This window comes from Gymnoscopelus braueri (genome assembly GCF_963280865.1).
Source record: "Gymnoscopelus braueri genome assembly, chromosome: 24".
In the NCBI taxonomy this organism is placed as follows: Eukaryota; Metazoa; Chordata; class Actinopteri; order Myctophiformes; family Myctophidae; genus Gymnoscopelus; species Gymnoscopelus braueri.
In genome coordinates this window covers 13,182,507-13,202,053 of record NC_137626.1, presented here as the reverse complement: position 1 = coordinate 13,202,053, position 19,547 = coordinate 13,182,507, and the positions used below count along the sequence as shown (strand labels likewise).

Below are 19,547 nucleotides of genomic sequence, written 5' to 3'. Positions count from 1 at the left end.
ACATATTACATCCTTAACCCTTAAATTCAATTAATTATTTCAATGGAATAAAATCTTGTTTTATTTGATGGCCTTCCTGCCCTGACATTTGGCCTTTATGTGCTCTCAAAAAATTGACAACACCAAAGGCCAAGTGGCCTTGACCCGGAAATGACAAAATTCCAAGCCTGGTGACAACATCAAAAAGCAAGGTCAGAATCTTAAAGCCAATGCACAGAATAAGTGCCCAGTATTGTTTTATTTTATCTTTGCACAATGATAAATAGCAGAAAGATGGGGGAAATATGGTACTATTACAGAAGTGCGTAAAACTATCCTTTAACCCTTTAACACATTGAATGCCAATCGCGTAGATCTACGCGAACCTATTTAAAGCCGCAGCGTGCCAGTCGCGTAGATCTACGCGAACCGCCGATTCCCATTGAAATTGCCCCAGGTGCACTTTCCGAATTTTTTTTATCCATTTCCGTTTCCGGTTTCCGGTCGGAAACAGAATTATCCGGGTTCCGTTTTTTTCGATCGTATCCGCTTCCTGTCTGGGATCCTGTTTAAAACTCGATTTTCTCGGTTGTTGTTTTTCTCCTCGCTGATCACTGTTTACCGTTGATCGGCTGTATCTTCAAGATGGCGGCTCGCATTTGGAAACTGTTTTCGCTGGCCGTTTCTCACGGATCCGCTGTGTGTTTAGAACCAAATGAACGCGCACTTTTAACTTATTTAGCGAGGTCTGTGGCGACATGAAAAAAACAAAAAAACAACAATAAAACGCTGGCACTGGTGAGTACATTATGAGATTAAACTCTGGCATGGAATGTGTTAAGACCGGGAACGCATCTGTGTCATTTCTTTTTCTTTCTTTGAGCTATTCAAAAACAGCAGATATACAAGCTCATAGCACGGCACCAAGTCCCGCGCAATGAGCTTGTAGATCCGCTATTTTCCAAAAATCGTGAAAATGTGTGCAAATCTTTGAATATATATTTTTAAGCAATTTTTTTTAACTCAAATCATTGCTTCAGGGGATTCTACAAAATGTCTTCTAAATCCTAACAGTTTTTTGAAAAAACGTATGTTGCTAAAATATAGTGGTTCTGAAACTTTTAGTTTCAGAACCACTATACTAACCACTTTTTACTATTTTTTGAATAGCCCAAAAACTCTGGCACTTGATGTGTTAAAAATGTGCGTGTGTACCAGTGTTAATTTCGTCGACTAAAACTATGACGAAAAATGTTCGTCGACTACCTTTTTCCACTGACGAAAACTAGATAAAAACTAAATAAAAACTAAGCTATGATGACTAAAACTTAGACTAAATATATTGACAATTTCATCAACAAAAAAAAAGTCTGGTGCTTCCATGAGGACGTTTTTTTCCCCCAAGGAAACAATGGCCCTCGACGCAATTGGTTAGACCTACAACCAACTACCAATTACAGTCTCCCATAATCGAATACTGGGCCCTGATTGGTCACCCACGTCCAGTGGCGTGCACAGAGATTTTGAGGGGCAGGTGCTCAAGTAAAAAAAAAAGGGCACCTTGCGCGGCGCGCGGAACCGCCAGCTGCCCTAGTAGTGTGAGAAGAAAATTGCAATGCACATTTTGGGGAATTGTTAATATATTAGAAGTTTTTAATCCAGAATTGATCGATGTCACCATGGGCTACATACTGTAAAAAAAAAAAAAAAGGGCACTTCTGGTCAAGAGGGCAAAGGGCAGGTGCTCTAGCACCAACTAGAGTCTATCTGTGCACGTCCCTGCCCACGTCTTCTGGAGCAGGAAATGGATTCTCTATGGAGCGGTGCCAGACCCAAATCGCAGAGTGCAATTTTTTTTTTGCACTCGCAGATTCGTCTGGTCCCAGGCTACTACAAGCTCACAACGCGTCGCAGCGCGACGCGTTGTGAGCTTGTAGATTGTCTATTTTCAGCGTGCAGCCGAGTAAAATCAGCCATCACGACGGCATCAAGGCACCGCCAGAATACATTTTAGTCGATAATCTTGTGGATAGAACCATCGAGTGTCTAATCGTATGATATTTAGTCGACTAAAACTAGACAAAATCTAAAACATTTCAGATGACTAAAATATGACTAAAAACTAAATCAAAATTGGCTGTCAAAATCAACACTATAGTGTGTGACAACACATGTCCTATACCTGGGCAGGTTGTCTCCGTGGCCCAGCTGTCCCTCCTCGCCCTGGCCCCAGCTCCACACCTCGGTCTGCAGGGAGGGCAGCACCTCCTGGCCCTGGGAGGGGGGAAGGAGGAGACCCCCTCCTCCTCCTCCTCCTCCTGCCCCCCCCAGTGGGGTGAGGAGGAGGGGGGGGGGCCGCCGTCGGCCCACGCACCCTGCTGCCGGGACGGACGGCCTTCCTCAGGAGACGCGGTGACACTGTGGAGGAGGAGGAGGAGGAGGAGGAGGAGGAGGAGGGGAGAGCACAGAGAGAGGGGCCACGCCCGTTGAATATGGGATACATTACCCCGTTAACCCATTAAGACCTGAGAAGATTCTATAAATGTCTTCTAAATCCTAAAAAATTTTTGAAAGAAAAACCCAATTTTCTTTTCCTCGGTTTTTCAAAAATAGCAGATCTACAAGCTCATAGCGCGGCACTCGGTGCCGCGCTATGAGCTTGTATATCTGCTATTTTTGAATAGCCAAAGACATCTAAAGTGACACAGAAGCGTTCCAGGTATCAATGGGTTAAGACCTGGAGAAGCATCTGTGTCATTTTTTTTGATTTGACCTAAAAAGCATGATTTTACACATTGGCTATTCTTTACTGGAGTATGTCCCAGTTTTCAGTACTTTTACTTCTACTCCACTACATCTCAAGAGGCAAATATTGCACTTTTACTCCACTACAATTATTTGAAAACTTTAGTTACTAGTTACTTTGTATATTTTTACTTTTACTTTTGATCATTTAAGACAGTGGTGCCGGATATGCAGCTCGGCAAAGGTGAATTGATGGACAATTTCACGATAAATTAAAATCTCTGCAATACGATTATTGTGAGTGGTTTTTTTTTTTATAACGATAAACTATAATAACGATTATCGTCCCATCGCTGCTGGCAGTGTGCACAAGAAATGTGATGCTCATGCTGCTCGGTCCAATGGTGTGGGAGATTAGCCCTGGACAAACAGACACAGGGTTGCCAGATCAGCTTATTATAATTTCCCCGCAAGATTTTATTTGCAAATAGCCGATCTACAGCTCACGACGCGTTGTGAGCTTGTAGATCGGCTATTTTCAAATGGCTGATGTATATGTTAAAGTGCGCATGTGGCCCATAGTCGCTTCTTTTGGGCTGGTTTTCCCAGACCTGGTTGCTTGTTTCTCTCACAGAATCTGGCAACACTGCTTGTGGCTTCCTTGTGGCTCTCGGACGTCTCGTGGACAGTTTATGACGACATCTATGATGTCAGTTACTGTGACATTGGCACTTATGATGTCAAGTCATCGATTATATCGTTTAACCACTGGGACCTGAGCAACCCGTCTTCCGGGGGGCGCACGTTTGGCCAAACATAGCCGATCTACAAGCTCTCAACATGTCGTGTCCTTGAGTATTTAAAGGAGTAGTTCACCCCCAAAATGACTTTTTTTCTATTGATTACTCACCCCATGGAGCCTTGATTTCATGGACATTTTTTAGTTTTTGTCGCATTCCTTCCTTTATTATTTGATTATAATAAATTTAGCCCCATTGATTCCGGTAGGAGACACAAATGCATTTGTGTCTCCTACCGGAATCAATGGGGACAAATTTATTATAATCAAATTATTGGCTTAGGAATGTGACAAAAACAAAAACAAATCCATGAATTCAAGGCTCCAGGTGGTGAGGAATCAATAGAAAAAAAGTCATTTTGGGGGTGAACTACCCCTTTAAGTGGGTTAATGTTGGGGTGTCACTGAGCCACGTACGTACAGCACCAAAGCAAATTGTTTGAACCACACGGTGTAGAGTTGCATTGATTCTGTGTCTATCGATCTCTCTCGGCCTCGTTCTCTCCGTCTGTCTCTCTCTCTCTCTCTCTCACACTCATATTCTACATAATACTGTTACAAATCCGCCAATCAGTCAATATGAGCTATATTTAGAGTTTCTCTCTCTCATCATCTTGCTATCACACTCTCTCTCTCTCTCTCTCTCTCTCATGTCTCTATTCCCAACTGCAACGCAGAGGGCAGTTTAACAACGTTACAAGGCCAAATATTGGCCGGCCTGCATTCCTCTGAGGCTCAGTACTTCTAATCAGACTCGGGACAAAGGCTGCCATTGAGTCCAGAGCTGCTGCGAGGCCCCGCGAAGCTAGCATGCAACGGCCCACAGAGACTTTGGAACGCGACAAGGCTGTGTGCGTTTACTCAGTGGTGGAAAAAGTACTCAAATTCTTTACTTAAGTAAAAGTACCAATACTGCAATATAAAAATACTCTGTTACAAGTAAAAGTCCAGAATTAGAAATTTACTTGAGTAAAAGTACAAAATTATTGGCATCAAAATGTACTTAAAGTACCAAAAGTAAAAGTACTAAATATTTGAAAATAGCCGATCTACAAGCTCACAACGCGTCGCGATGCGACGCGTTGTGAGCTTGTAGATCTGCTATTTTCAAATAGCCTAGGTTTAAAATAGGTTTAAAGTGGTTAATGTATGTTTCATTATATCATAATTTATATCTGAAAAGTAACCAGTAACTAAAGTTTTCAAGTAAATGTAGTGGAGTAAAAGTACAATATTTGCCTCTGAGATGTAGTGGAGTAGAAGTAAAAGTATTGGAAATTGGAAATACTCAAGTAAAGTACAAATACCTCAAAATTGTACTTAAGTACAGTACTTAAGTAAATGTACTTAGTTACTTTCCAACACTGCGTTTACTGTACAATGTGGCAATGCTTGACAGGCGATGTCGAGTGCTGTATATAAGCTGGAATGGCGAAAGCTGGAGGTTGATACCGGGGGCTGCACAATGATTCACAAACATATATCGATCGATATACTGTACATGGGTCATCCTGCATATTTCAAAAGATAAGACTACGGGATGCCTTGTCCCACAAACATTATGTTAGCATCCTCACTTAGAACCTTAAGATTTTGACATTTTAAATCTATTAGCCTGACTAGAAGTTCGGGCCGTTTCGTGGCCCTCACATCTAGGCCCGATCATATCACAGTTCATCACAGTCCATATTTGAAAGTGGTAGCTGCATTGGAAAGTCCTTATATGGTTATGACTGATCATGGTGATCACAGATCTTAACGGCCAAAACAAAGCTGCTGCGGCCAAAAAGAAGGAAGGATGCCGTGGCTACAATGTTAAAATGTATTTTTGGGCGGTGAAACCGCCCCTATAAGTGAGGTTTGGAAATTTGTACAATTATCCTGCGCTGTGATTGGCCAAAAAGTACCCCCGCCTAACCCTGCACCGTGATTGGCCAATCACAGTCTATTCAGGACTGTGATTGGCCAGTGTCACATGACACATGTGCATAGCCCTATATAAGAAACCATAACTTTAAAAAAAACATGATTTGTTTTTTTTAAGTTATGGTTTCGTCCATCATAAAGAGTGTTTCAATAAATGTATTTATTTTTTGTACATGATTGGTTGACTCCATTCAGTATTGTGATTAGCTAGCAAGACACCGCCCACTTCACACAGGGTGTGATTTTTATATTAATTGTACATTATGTAAGTACATTGAAGGCGGGGAAAGAAGCCTAAATATTAGCCAGAGCACTGATCAACAGTCTGTGTCAAGTTAGGAGGCAAGTGGAGCGATCGTACGTACTTTTACCCCGGACAAAGGTCATTTCAATTATAGTAGTAGGATTATCATATCATACATTCTAATCTGCAAGCTCACGACGCATCATGCGACCTGCTGTGAGCTTATCTGATATTTCCGCCTATAATGACATGATTAATAGGGATAGTGGTTAACGTTTGCAGCCCTACTGGATTAAAAAGAAATCGTTCGATTAACTGACAAAACTGCAATATAATTTTCTATGGTAATCCATACCCTGCAGCCCTAGTGACTGTGTGCGACTGTGCACTAGGGCTGTCAACTTTCCTCAGAAATTATATTCGAATATTGGTCTTAAAAATGTGCAGATATTCGAATATATTCGAATATTATTATTATTATTATTATTATTATTATAAAAAAATATAGTATGTATTGATTTTTTTGGACAGAAACTACAAAAAACAATGTATTGAGTGCTCGGATCCAATAAAACATATCTTTTGTTTGTTTTTATAACTTCATACATTGCTTTTTGTATTGTCCCTGTCAAATAAACATTAAAAAAAATAAAAATAAAAATAATAGAAAAATAAACGTTCTTTTTTTTTATTCGAATATTAATTTTCATATTCGAATATACATATTTTCCCAATATTGGAAGAATATTCGAATATTCGTTTGACAGCCCTATCAATTGCGCACACACAAACAGACCCATCCACAGACAGCCAACGTGCTGGGACAACGCAGGCGTACTTACGCAGCGCCGTATAGGACGAGGATAAACAGAGTTGAACAGCGTATCTACCCTGAGAGAGGAGTCCCGGCAGTGAGAGACGGCGCCTCAGGCCCTCGGCCTCCTCCTGGCGGATGTCCCCCGTGCTGGAGCTCTTCTTCGCCTGCGCCGACTCCTCCAGGAGAACCCGCTCCTCTCCCGGGCCGGGGAGGATAGCCCCTGGGGAGAGTCTGCACACACACGCATACACGCGCGCCGCACACGCACACTCACATTTTAACCATTTATTTATGTCCACATAAAGGATAATACATACAGGGACACAAATATTACAGGTGCAGTAGGGTTACATTCACAAAATCATGGCATATGTTTTCATGATACAGTAGGCATGTCACTCAGTACTCTACGGGTATAAGTAACAGCGTCTCCGCCATATATGGCGGCGACTGCCAATTATAGCAGAGATAGCACAATACTTTGCCAGCCTTTTTGCCTCCTTTCTGGGCATCCTAAGTTGTTGAAGCCCTCTAACAACTAGTCTGTGGGTATGTCCCAGGCTGCCAAATATGAAAACAAATAGTCTGCACCTATAAACCAGCTCTGAGATGGTATGTAGGAGTGGTTGGTATTTAATGACCTTGGTCATATAAAGGCCTCCTCTAGGCCACGCACGCACACACACACACACACACACACACACACACACACACACACACACACACACACACACACACACACACACACACACACACACACACACACACACACACACACACACACACACACACACACACACACACACACACACACACACGGAAAGTAACTAAGTACATTTACTCAAGTACTGTTACTCAGGTATTGTTTTACTTTACTGGAGTATTTCCAATTTTCAGTAGTTTACTTTTACTTCTACGCCACTACATCTCAGAGGCAAATATTGTACTTTTACTAGACTACGATTATTTGAAAACTTCAGTTACTAGTTACTATGCAAATATAGCTTATTATATTATAATACATACATTAACCACTTCAGCCCTATTTTATACATAGGCTATTTGAAAATAGCCGATCTACAAGCTCACAACGCGTCGCATCGCGACGTGTTGTGAACTTGTAGATCTGCTATTTTCAAACATTTCAGTACTTTTACTTTTGGTACTTTAGTACATTTTGATACCAATACTTTTGTACATTTACTCAAGTACATTTTTAATTCCGGACTTTTACTTGTAACAGAGTACTTCTACATTGCAGTATTGATAATTCTACTTAAGTAAAAACAAATTGTACTTTTTCCACCACTGCACGCACACACACACACACACACACACACACACACACACACACACACACACACACACACACACACACACACACACACACACACACACACACACACACACACACACACACACACACACACACACACACACAGTACAATTCAAGTTCTGTGTCGGATGATAAATCTCAGTGTAGAAAGTCCCTTACCCATCTGCCCATCCTGCCATCCCTAACCCTCCCCCGGGCACTGCCCCCGTAGAGGGAAGGTAGAAATTCATCATCTTTTTCAGGGACAGGGCCTCGTAGGTGGAGGCCACCCGCTCGCCCACGGCCGAGGCGCACGACGTCACCAGGCTGTTGAGGGCAGAGGTGGTGGTGGCCTGCAAAGATCCAGTCAGAACCAGTGTTGATTTCGTCTACTAAAAAAACTATGACGAAAAATGCTCGTCGACTACCTTTATTCACTGACGAAAACGAAATAAAAACCAAATAAAAACTAAGCTACGATGACTAAAACTAAGACTAAATGTAGTGACAATTTCGTCAACAAATTAAAAACTAGACTAAAATATTAGTGAGGGACGAGTAGAGAAGAGATCCAGCAGAACTAAAAGACAAGTCATTTTATGTTTGGTTGCGCTCTGGAAATAGCAGATCTACAAGCTCAAAACGCGTCGCAGTTGTGAGCTTGTAGATCGGCTATTTTCAGCATGCAACCATGTGTAATATCGGTCATTACGACGCCATTAAGGCACCGCCAAAATACATTTTAGTCGACTAAATCATTTGTAGATTTAGTCGACTATAATCTTGTGATATTTAGTCGACTATAACTAGACAAAAACTAAACCATTTCAGATGACTAAAATATGACTAAAACTAAATGGCATTTTATTCAAAAGACTACCCTAAACCTAAATAAAAATTAGCTGTCAAAATCAACGCCGGTCAAAACAAGCCAACCCGACAGATATCTCTTTAGCATTTTTCGACAATGCTGACGATGATCATTCTTTGGCAACTCAAAACATAGAATCCAGCAAAAAAGGTTACCAATGTGAAAGCGAGACAACACAGCGAGAAAACACATTATTCAAGAAGTCCAGGTCAAGCTTCCAGTAGGCATGTCACAATAATACACACATACATAATAGTCTATTATTTGACATAATCGCAATTATTTTTGCATAATCATCAGAATCGTTTCTATGTTGAAAAATGTTGATTCATTTTCAAATACTTAAAAAATAAAAGCTGAAATAGCAGATCTACAAGCGTGTCGTAAGCTTGTAGATCAACTATTTCAGCTATTTTCACATTTTTATTTTATAAAAAAAAAAATGCTATCTTTGTATATTTAAGTTATTTGTCATATCTGCCCTGTGCAATATTTGATTACGAAGTAGGGGTGTACCGACACTAATTTCATGAAACGATACGATACGATATTGGGCTCACGACATCGATACGATATCGATACGATACGATACGATATATGGCACTTTTTTATTATGAAAACATATGTGGGGGAAAAAAAGCTTATGAAAATATATGGGGGGGGGGGGGGAAGCAAAGCTAAACAAATACTTCTGTTTTTGCATTATCATTATTGCAAAAACGATATTAAGTTTTTCCAAAACGATACATATTGTCACGAAAACGTATCGCGATATATCGTGGGACGATATATATATATATCGGCACACCCTTACTACGATGTTCAATGCCAAAAACACAATGAAATCGTTAATCAAAATTATTTGTGACAATTAATGGCCAACTTACATTCATAATCGTGACACAGGCCTCGTCAAGCTTCCAGCCCAACTAACCTGTAAAGAGTGCGACTTTGCAGTCTGCTCCATGAGAGTGTGGTCCGACAACTTCCTCAGATAGTCCTTGACGGCCTGCTCGTCTGGATAGGGCGAGTTCTTGCTCGGGGTGCCAGGAGCAGCGGCGCCGCCCCCCGCCGACTGAGCAGCGCCACAGTCTACCTGTTCAGAGGTCGCAGCGGGCAGCTCTCCTCCTCCGTTGGCCGTCATCATCGCTGACTCCCCTTTCTCTGATGGGCCCTGGGGGCGGGAGGGGTCGCAGGCCGGACGATCGGTACCTAGGCCTGTCACAATTATTACATATAATCCTCTAATCACAATTATTTTATATAATCGCAATTCTTTTTTGCATAATCGTCATAGTCAATTCCATGTTAAAAAAAAATCACACCCAGTGTGAAGTGGGGGGTGTGGTCATCACAGTGGGTCATCATAGTGATGGAAGCTCACTTCCAAAAAAAAATCAATTTTTGGAAGTGCATAATCCTATTTATAGGTTATTAATGTCATCATGTGTCTCGCTAGCCAATCACAGTGCTGAATAGAGTCAGCCAATAGAGTCAGCCAATCACAGTACAGGAAAGTGGGCCAAGTGGGCCAATCACAGTGCAGGAAACTAATACTAATGTCCCAACTTATAGGGGCAGCTACACCGCCGAAAAACGTCATATATTTTCAAAAAATGTAAAAAATAGTGGAAATAGCCGATCTATAAGCTCAAATGTGTGCAAATCTTTGAATATATATATATATATTTTTAAAGCGCACATTTGTAACTCAAATCTTTGCTTCTGGGGGGTCCCTGGAACAACATATTTTGAGATGGGGGTCCGCGGCCAAAAATCCTCTAAAATCCTCTAATCGCAATTATTTTATATAAATCACAATTATTTTTGCATAATCGTCATAATCAATGTTAAAAAATGTAATATATTTTAAAAAAAAATCAAAAATAGTGGAAATAGCCAATTTATAAGTTTTGAGCTTATTAATGTTTATTTTTAAGTATAAAGTAATTACATATGTGTTATTTGTCATATCTGCCCTGTGCAACTTTTGTTTACTTAAAGGAGCTACACCATGAATAAAAATAAAAAAAATGATATTTAATATCATATGGTGTATGTCCCTCAAACCTTTTTCAAAAGGTTTGAGCCTAAATCATCACTCAGATATACTCATCCCAAGTCAATTGTCTCTGGCTTATACAGCACTTTCAGCTGCAATACCAAAACGTCCTCTTGTGCAGGGGGGGGCTACTGAGCAATTCTGTCTGTTAATAAAAAAATATATTAAAAAAAATTATTTAAAAAAAAAAAAATATGGAAAAATTCTGCATAAAAAGAAGCATCTAAGAAAAATACAAAATCGAAAAAAAAAACACTTTGAAAACTTTTGAACAATTCCACCAAGTGTTTGAGGTGCCTGTTTCACCCACTTCCGGGGGGCGGAGCCAAAATCCGAGCACGAATTATTTGTTCGTAGACCCCCACTAACAGTACGTTTTAACAGCGGGCGACTCTCGGGCGTTCCCGGGTGACATCGTCCAAAAGATAAAGAAAATCCATCTTTCATCGCCCCCCCGCCCACTTCGCCCTATCGCCAGTAGTCGCCGGCTCTCATAGACATATAATGCACTTCCGGAAAATACTATCCTGATCGCCCGCTGATCGCCCGCTGTTAAAACGTACTGTTAGAAAAAGGGGTAGAAAAAGTTTCGGAGCGATTCGGGCACTTTTCATTTAACATTGGGTTTGCCATCATTAATGTTCATGACATCATAAACATTTCCATTCTGAGATCGCCTGTTCAGACACGCCCATTCTGGAAATCCATGAAATGAGAAGGAATGACTGAATAAAAAAAACAAAACATTTTTTTGGGTACAAGAGACACTGGGGACCCCAAAAAATACAAAAAAACAAGAAAAAAGTGATTTTCATGGTGTAGACCCTTTAAGCTAAAAGCCAAACAGAAATGTAAATTGGTATTCATAATGTTCCATACATTTTCAACGGCAGAAACACAATTAAATCGTTCATCGCAATTATTTGAGTGATAATTAATCGTCAACTTAAGTTTGTAATCGTGACAGCCCTATCGGTACCTTGCGCCAGGGTAGAGGAGGTAGAGGGAGCCGCAAGGGTCGACGTGGAGGAGCCGTGGGAGGAGAGGATGGGCTCTGATGGGGAGCTTCCGAGTCCCTGGTCGGAGGCGGCGGCGGGCGCCTCCGGCGTTCCGTCTCCGTCGGCGGCTAGCTCCACGCCGAGGGGACAGTAGTGGTTGTCGGAGATGATGACGTGGTCCTCCTTGTCCGTCATGGTGTAGAGCAGCTGGTGACACTGTCCGCATTTGTCCTGCTGCGGGGCCCGGCGGGGCTCGCCGCCGGCGCCCGCGCAGCGCACGAGCGCCAGGCTGTGGGAGGCCCCGCACGACACCTGGAGGACGTACCTGGTGGTGGTGTCAAAAAACAATCGGTTCGTAGGTTAGTCGCGACGCGGACATGGACGATTATGAACCCGATGTATCCGACTGCTTGTATTGACCGAATCGAATGGAATCGAATTATTACAAGGTGAATCGTAATCGAATTGAATCGTGAGGGCAGTGCCAATGCACAGCTCTAGACCATTGGTTCTCAAAGTGGGTCCAGGGGTCCTTGGGGGGGGTTCCAGGGGGTCCCCAGCAAAATGTGTTATTATGGCATCACAATCATTTTAACCACTTTAACCTTTTATACTTTGGCTATTCAAAAATAGCAGATTTTTTTTTTTCGTGTAAATGTGTGCAAACCTTTGAATATATATGTTTCAAAGCGAACATTTGTAACTCAAATATTTGCCTCTGGGGGGGGGGTCCCTGGAACAAAATATTTTGAGATGGGGTCCGCGGCCAAATACATTACAAATAAATTTTGGGGGTCCTTGATAGGGGTGTGCCGATATATCGTCCCGCGATATATCGCGATACGTTTTCGTGACGATATGTATCGTTTTGAAAAAAAATAATATCGTTTTTTTACAATAATAATAATCAGGCATGCAAACAGCCCCGAGGTGAAAAGGGTGACAATATGTTGTTTTTTTTTCGGGTCAGGTGTCATACTATTGCCCTATTTGGATTCAAAACGGCTATTGTAGCTGAAAAGCTACAAGTTCGCATATCTGAATAATGCAAAAACAGAATTATTTGTTTGCATTTGCTTTTTTTCTCCCCCATATATTTTTCGTAATAAAAAAAGTGCGTATCGTATCGTATCGAAGTTGTGAGCCAAATATCGTATCGTATCGTTTGGTGAAATTAGTGTATCGGCACACCCCTAGTCCTTGACACGAAAAAGTTTGAGAACCACTGCTCTAGACGTACGTACCTCCCCGCCAGGTGCTCCACCTTCTGCGGCTTCCCGACAGCAGGGAAGGAGGAGGCGGTGACCGCGGTGACCGCCACCAGGCCCAGCTGGCACCCGCCGCCCCAGGCCCACGCCTCGTGCTGGGCCGAGAGGGCCAGGGTGTGGCGCCCTCCGCAGGCCAGCTCCAGGACGGGGACGGTGGTGTTCGGCGCGGGGGGCGACGGCGCAGGCGTCCGAGTCCAGCAGGGCGACGGGGGTGGGGTTGGGCACGGTGCCGAGCCCCGTCAGGCCGCACTGCCCCGAGGAGTTGTCCCCCCACATGTGGACGCCGCCGTCCTCCGTCACCGCGCCGCTGTGGAGGTCGCCGGCCGCCACGGCGACCACCCGCTGCCCGCCGAGAGCGCTCTCCAGGACCGGCGTGGTCGTGGTCGTCGTCGTGTGCTCGTTGTGCGCTCGGCTCTGTTGTTGTTTCCAGGGCAACTGGCCGAAGCTGTACACCTGGCCTCCTGTACCGGTAAACAAGACATGGTCATCAGCGACGGCGTTTTCACAGATATATAAATCTTGCCAATTTCCGCAAATCTTTGCATATATATATATATTTACATACATTTACATCCCAGAAGCAAAGATTTGAGTTAAAAATCTTCGCTCTAAAATATATATATATTCAAAGATTTGCACACATTTTCAAGATTTTTCTAAAAAAATAGCAGATCTACAAGCTCATAGCGCGGCACTCGGTGCCGCGCTATGAGCTTGTAGATCTGCTATTTTTTGAATAGCCAAGGTATAACATAATGGTTTAAGTGTTTACACAAAACACGACGAGTCTTACCTTCCACCAGCAGCACCCCATGTCGGGTGCCTAAGGCCGCCTGGAGGACAGGCCGTGAAAGGAGCAGTCTCTCTGGGGTGAGGCTGTAGGAGTAGCCCCTCCAGGAGTAGAGCAGGCCTCGCTCCCCGGAGGAGCCGTCCTCCTCAGAGCTGGGGGAGAAGAGGAGGCGGCACTCAAGTGACTGACTCATTGTGACGCGTTTTGAGCTTGTGGTTCAGCTATTTTTGCAACTTTTGTGTGACACACTAGAACAGGGCTACTCAACTTAAGATGGCTCAGGGGCCACTCAGAAAAATACCAAAAGTCCAAGGGCCGCAAGCTAAAAATGTCTGTCCTATTTTGGATATTTTTCGATTTTGTAACACACTACACATTGTTATCGTTATAAGAAAAGGTACATTTTGACATGTCAAATAATGAAATTTCACCATAAGAAATAAGGGACACCTATCCTGGGCGGGCGGCTGAAAAAGATTGGGGGTCAAACCCCCCAAAAAAACTGAAATGCATAGAAAACTATGCATTATACCTGTAACAATTGACGCACCTGTATATGCCTGTCTGTTTGTTTTTGAAAAAAATGAAGCAACCCATATATTTGAACGGAAATGTATATTTTTATCCTGTGCTTAAACATTTTTTTTTAATAATTTTTTTTGGTTTGACCATGAGGGGCCGCAGAGACGCTGCGTTGGGGCCGCGGGTTGAGTAGCGCTGTACTAGAACATACATGGGCAACTGGCGGCCCGGGGGCCACATGCGGCCCCCACCTTCACTCACTTAATGCGGCCCACAGGTTAATATCGGAATACTGCTATATTATTGATCTCAGCTGTTTACAATTCCAAACATGCAAACATGACCCGCTTTAATTACTTCAGTCTATATTAGTAGCTCACTAGCCTCGGAAACCCATGCCTTTTTTTTCCGTTCTATTGTCTTTTCTATGTCCAATGTATTTGTATCTAAGTTCATAAAGTTAACATAAGTCTAACTAAATGCATTTGAAATGAAATAAAAATGTTACTTTTCAGGATTCCAATTAAAAAAAATGGCAAAACAAAAAATCTGGATTCCATTTCAAAAACAGAAGATCTACAAGTAGATTGGCTATTTTTGCTACTTTCGTGTGACATGGCCCGACAGCACATTATATGCAACGTGGCCCTCTGGAGTGAGTGTGGAAATATAGTGGCCCTCTCCATCATCAAAGTTGCCCTAACCCCTGTTCCACGGGGAACAAAGAGGATTAAGTAAGTGAGTACACAGGTCAGAAAGTACAGCAACACTAACAGAAAGTTGGAACACTATGGGAAATCAGTGTTTTCAGCGTCACATTAAAAAAAAAACAGAAGTTAAAATTAAAGGGATAGTTCACCCCCAAAATGACTTGTTTTCCTATCGATTAGTCACCCCATGGAGACTTGAATTCATGGATATTTGTTTTGTTTTTGTCGCACTCCTAAGCCAATAATTTGCCGACCGGCAGCGGTTCCGGTCGGAGACACAAAGAGTCTCCTTTGTGTCTCCTACCGGAACCGCTGCCAACCGGTCCGCTGGTCATCAAATTATTGGCTTAGGAATACGAAAAAACAGAATTCAAGTCAAGGGGTGACTAATCGACTAAAAAACATTTTTCCCTTTAAAGTGGAAGTGGTATGTGACATGAAACTAACTCTTCGTTGTTGAACTCGACACACATTTGGCATGCATCGTCATAGCTTAAAAATAACAATGTGGGACAGAGAGAGAGTTGTGATTCTCTATTCTCTATCAGGCAGTGCGAGAGACCAAGTGTTGTTTTGTGAGCGACATGCAGAAGTGAGCAACGGCCTATCCGAGGGCCATGTCACATGGTGATCACATCCATTTAACACAATAAATAATAATCATCCTCTTTGTAGGCCTGTCAAAATGATTAAATAATCGTCTAATCACAATTATTTGAGATAATCGCAATTATTTTTCCATAATCGTCACCATTTCCACGTTGAAAAATGTTCATATATTTGCAAACATTTTTAAAAAAATGCGTAAATAGCAGATCTACAAGCTTGCAGATCGTCTATATCAATGTGTTATAGTATAATGTTTTATGTTTCTCAGTATAAAGTTATTAAATTATGTCAGTTATTTGTCATAATCTGCCCTGTGAACCTTTAGTTTACGAAGGCTAAAAATGACATTTGTATTCATAATGTTCCAATGTTCAATGACAGAATCCCAATTAAATCGGTAAATCCCAATTATTTGAGCGAGAATTAATCGGCAAGTAAAATGTCACAATCGTGACAGCCCTACCTCTTTGCAGTAAGGAAGGGGGGAGGAGGGGGGGGGGGGGGGGTCACATACCTTTTTCTCTGGCTCTCCATCACCGGGGTCTATTCGTCACCATCTCAACAACATCTTTGATGATGATGAAGATGATGACACTCGCCTCAGTCGCCTGCCTCCTCCCGAATATATTCCTGAATGTCAGCCTATATAACGACGATGGAAAAGAAGAAGACATTATCTCTTGGCTTTGCTAGGCCTGTCACAATTATTGCATACTCGTCCAATCACAATTATTGGAGATAATCACAATTATTTTTGCATAATCGTTTCCATTTTGAAAAATGTTCACACATTTTCAAATACAAAAAAAAAGCAGAAACAAGCTTACAACCCGTTGTAAGCTTGTAGATCAGCTATTTCTGCTTTTACTGCTTTTTTTGCTTTTACATGCCAACATCTGGTTTGTCAGTCTGTCTACAAGGCAAACAGGTTTTAAAGCTCATGTTGACAAGACACACTCACTTCTGTTTACTTAGCTAGTGCCCCCCGGCGGGGTTGTATAACTGCTCAGCAATCAAAAAACAAAACAAAAGGGATGTCAATAATGTCAATAAAGTCATGTCTATGTCATAAGCAAGCCAGTCAGGGTACTGACTGACTGACTGTCTGGGACATTCATAAGATGTTTTGTTAGGACAAATGCCCCTTGGGGTAGGTATGTTATGTGGGGGGGATTTATAATAAATCATCATTTGTGGAAAAAAGGTCTGTTTTTTTGTACGTGTTTATAATTACTAGAATATGACCCCTTAAACTGTAGTGCAATGGCAAGATTAACCACAAGAAAATAGCAACAATTTCACTAGAGAATACACTAACTCTCCCTCACTAACTCTGATTTGTAGGGACAGTTTTCTGATCTCAAAGGGGGCATATTTGCACTGCTATGTCCCTGCATATCATGTATACATCTCTGTAAAGTAAACAACAGACACCTAAATATATGTAATTAGCAGTGGTGGAAAGTAACTAAGTACATTTACTTAAGTACTGTACTTAAGTAGTGTACTTCTACTCCACTACATCTCAGAGGCAAATATTGTACTTTTACTCCACTACAATTATTTGAAAACTTTAGTTACTAGTTACTTTTCAGCTATAAACTATGATATAATGAAACATACATTAACCACTTTAAACCTATTTTATACCTAGGCTATTTGAAAATAGCCGATCTACAAGCTCACAACGCGTCGCGATGCGACGCGTTGTGAGCTTGTAGATCTGCTATTTTCAAATATTTAGTACTTTTACTTTTGGTACTTTAAGTACATTTTGATGCCAATACTTTTGTACTTTTACTCAAGTAATTTTTTTATTCTGGACTTTTACTTGTAACAGCGTATTTTTATATTGCAGTATTGGTACTTTTACTTAAGTAAAGAATTTGAGTACTTTTTCCACCACTGGTAATTACATACAGCCTCCACACAGATACCAATCACAGGATGGTGACCAGCATGTTGTTGGGTCTGTCCTATAGCCTTGGATCAAGACTATCAGAGATTTTGATCATTCCATATCTATGATGTAGCTATAGATTCCCTCTTGATCCAAGGCTCTGTCTGTCTGTCTGTCTGTCTGTCTGTCTGTCTGTCTGTCTGTCTGTCTATCCATCCATCCATCCATCCACACTCCCTTAACATTACCAGCCACACTGAGTACTACAAGCTCTGCTTTGTGCTAACACGTTAGCTATGGCTAATAATCCTTTTAGTCAGGCTACAGGTGTTCAGATCAGACGAGATAAAGAAAGACACACAACAGACATCTTGTTCTCTGTTTACACTCACCTCCTCTCTGGCCAAAGATCCCCGTCAACAAGCTGTATGTGCGTGTGTGCGTGTGTGTGTGTGTGTGTGTATGTGTGTGTGTGGGGTGTAGTGTACAGTAGGTGTGTGTGTGTGTGTGTGTGTGTGTGTGTGTGTGTGTATTCGCTTGGTTAGATGTTTAGTCATCTGCTGGGGAGCTGCTGCTGCTGTGTTGTTGTGACAGAGCATAGGGTACTTTTTTTGTCCCCTGGCTGCACGAGACATCCTGATGTATACGAGCAGTGGTGGAAAAAAAAGCTACTTAAGTAAAAGTATCAATACCGCAATGTAAACATACTACTGTTACAAGTAAAAGTAAGGTATTCATAATGTACTTGAGTAAAAGTATTGGTATCAAAATGTACTTAAAGTACCAAAAGTAAAAGTACTCATTATGCAGAAGGTTCCATTTCACAAGTTTTCAAATGTGCAAAACGTATAAAAATCCTTTGGAAATAGCAGATGTACAAGTTCACAACGCCTCGCAAAGCAACGCGTTGTGCGCTTGTAGATCGGCTATTTTCAACTGACTTTTACCTTCATATCTATGATAGTCTTGGCTCGCACTCGCCCGTGCGTCCCGCACTTTCACCAGTAAAGCCCGTACTTCTCCGTACATGTACAAACCAAACGTATAAGGTGATTACCCGGTTGCCCGAAATGTTATCTCACCCTGCGGAGTCTTTGTGCAATGTATTAGTCCGTATGTATCAATAGATATGTGTTTTAATCCCGTCTGTGGTCGAACGCCATTCCCCCCCCTCCTTTACCTCCTGTTTACATTGAGTGTAATTCCGGCTTTCACCGGAAGTTCCCTGTATTCCTCAAAGGGGAATACAGGGAACTTCCGACAGAATCCGACACAGATGGGGATTAAAACACTTCTTTATCGAAAAATACAGAATAATACATTGCACAAAGACTCCGAAGGGTGAGTTAACGTTTACCAACCATACAGTTTGTGAACAGTACCGTGGAACGATGTTACAATGATTGTTAAAAGGATAACACCAATTATGTGTTTACTAACATTGAGACTGGATGCACAGGTGATTGTTTCATGCAATCAATTCTCAACCTGTTGTTTCGGGCACCCCAACCCCCTCTTGTGTTGTGTGTTGGCTAGCGCTGCGTCATACTAGTACTGCGTCATAAGCGTCATACTGGTTGCCAGTGGTGGAAAAAGTACTGAAATTCTTTACTTAAGTAAAAGTACCAATACTGCAATATAAAAATACTCTGTTACAAGTAAACGTCCAGAATTCAAAATTTACTTGAGTAAAAGTACAAAAGTATTGGCATCAAAATGTACTTAAAAGTACCAAAAGTAAAAGTACTAAATATTTGAAAATAGCCGATCTACAAGCTCACAACGCGCCGCGCTGCGACGCGTTGTGAGCTTGTAGATCTGCTATTTTCAAATAGCCTAGGTATAAAATAGGTTTAAAGTGGTTAATTTATATCTGAAAAGTAACTAGTAACTAAAGTTTTCAAGTAAATGTAGTGGAGTAAAAGTACAATATTTGCCTCTGAGATGTAGTGGAGTAGAAGTAAAAGTATTGGAAATTGGAAATACTCAAGT

At 41.7% G+C, this 19,547-nt stretch overlaps 1 protein-coding gene across 1 annotated transcript in view; it reads right to left on the bottom strand.

Annotated features, from left to right (window-relative positions):
* als2b (alsin Rho guanine nucleotide exchange factor ALS2 b) overlaps positions 1-18,086 on the bottom strand; it is a 68,899-nt gene extending 50,813 nt beyond the window's left edge. Inside the window, 11 exon segments of the mRNA XM_080422677.1 lie at positions 2,162-2,352; positions 2,354-2,397; positions 6,584-6,741; positions 8,006-8,178; positions 9,631-9,914; positions 11,738-12,081; positions 13,001-13,179; positions 13,181-13,485; positions 13,818-13,966; positions 16,170-16,297; positions 17,948-18,086. Of these exon segments, the coding sequence (XP_080278803.1) occupies positions 2,162-2,352; positions 2,354-2,397; positions 6,584-6,741; positions 8,006-8,178; positions 9,631-9,914; positions 11,738-12,081; positions 13,001-13,179; positions 13,181-13,485; positions 13,818-13,966; positions 16,170-16,189 (1,847 nt within the window). The 5' untranslated portion in view covers positions 16,190-16,297; positions 17,948-18,086.
* Positions 18,087-19,547: the final 1,461 nt, after the last annotated feature.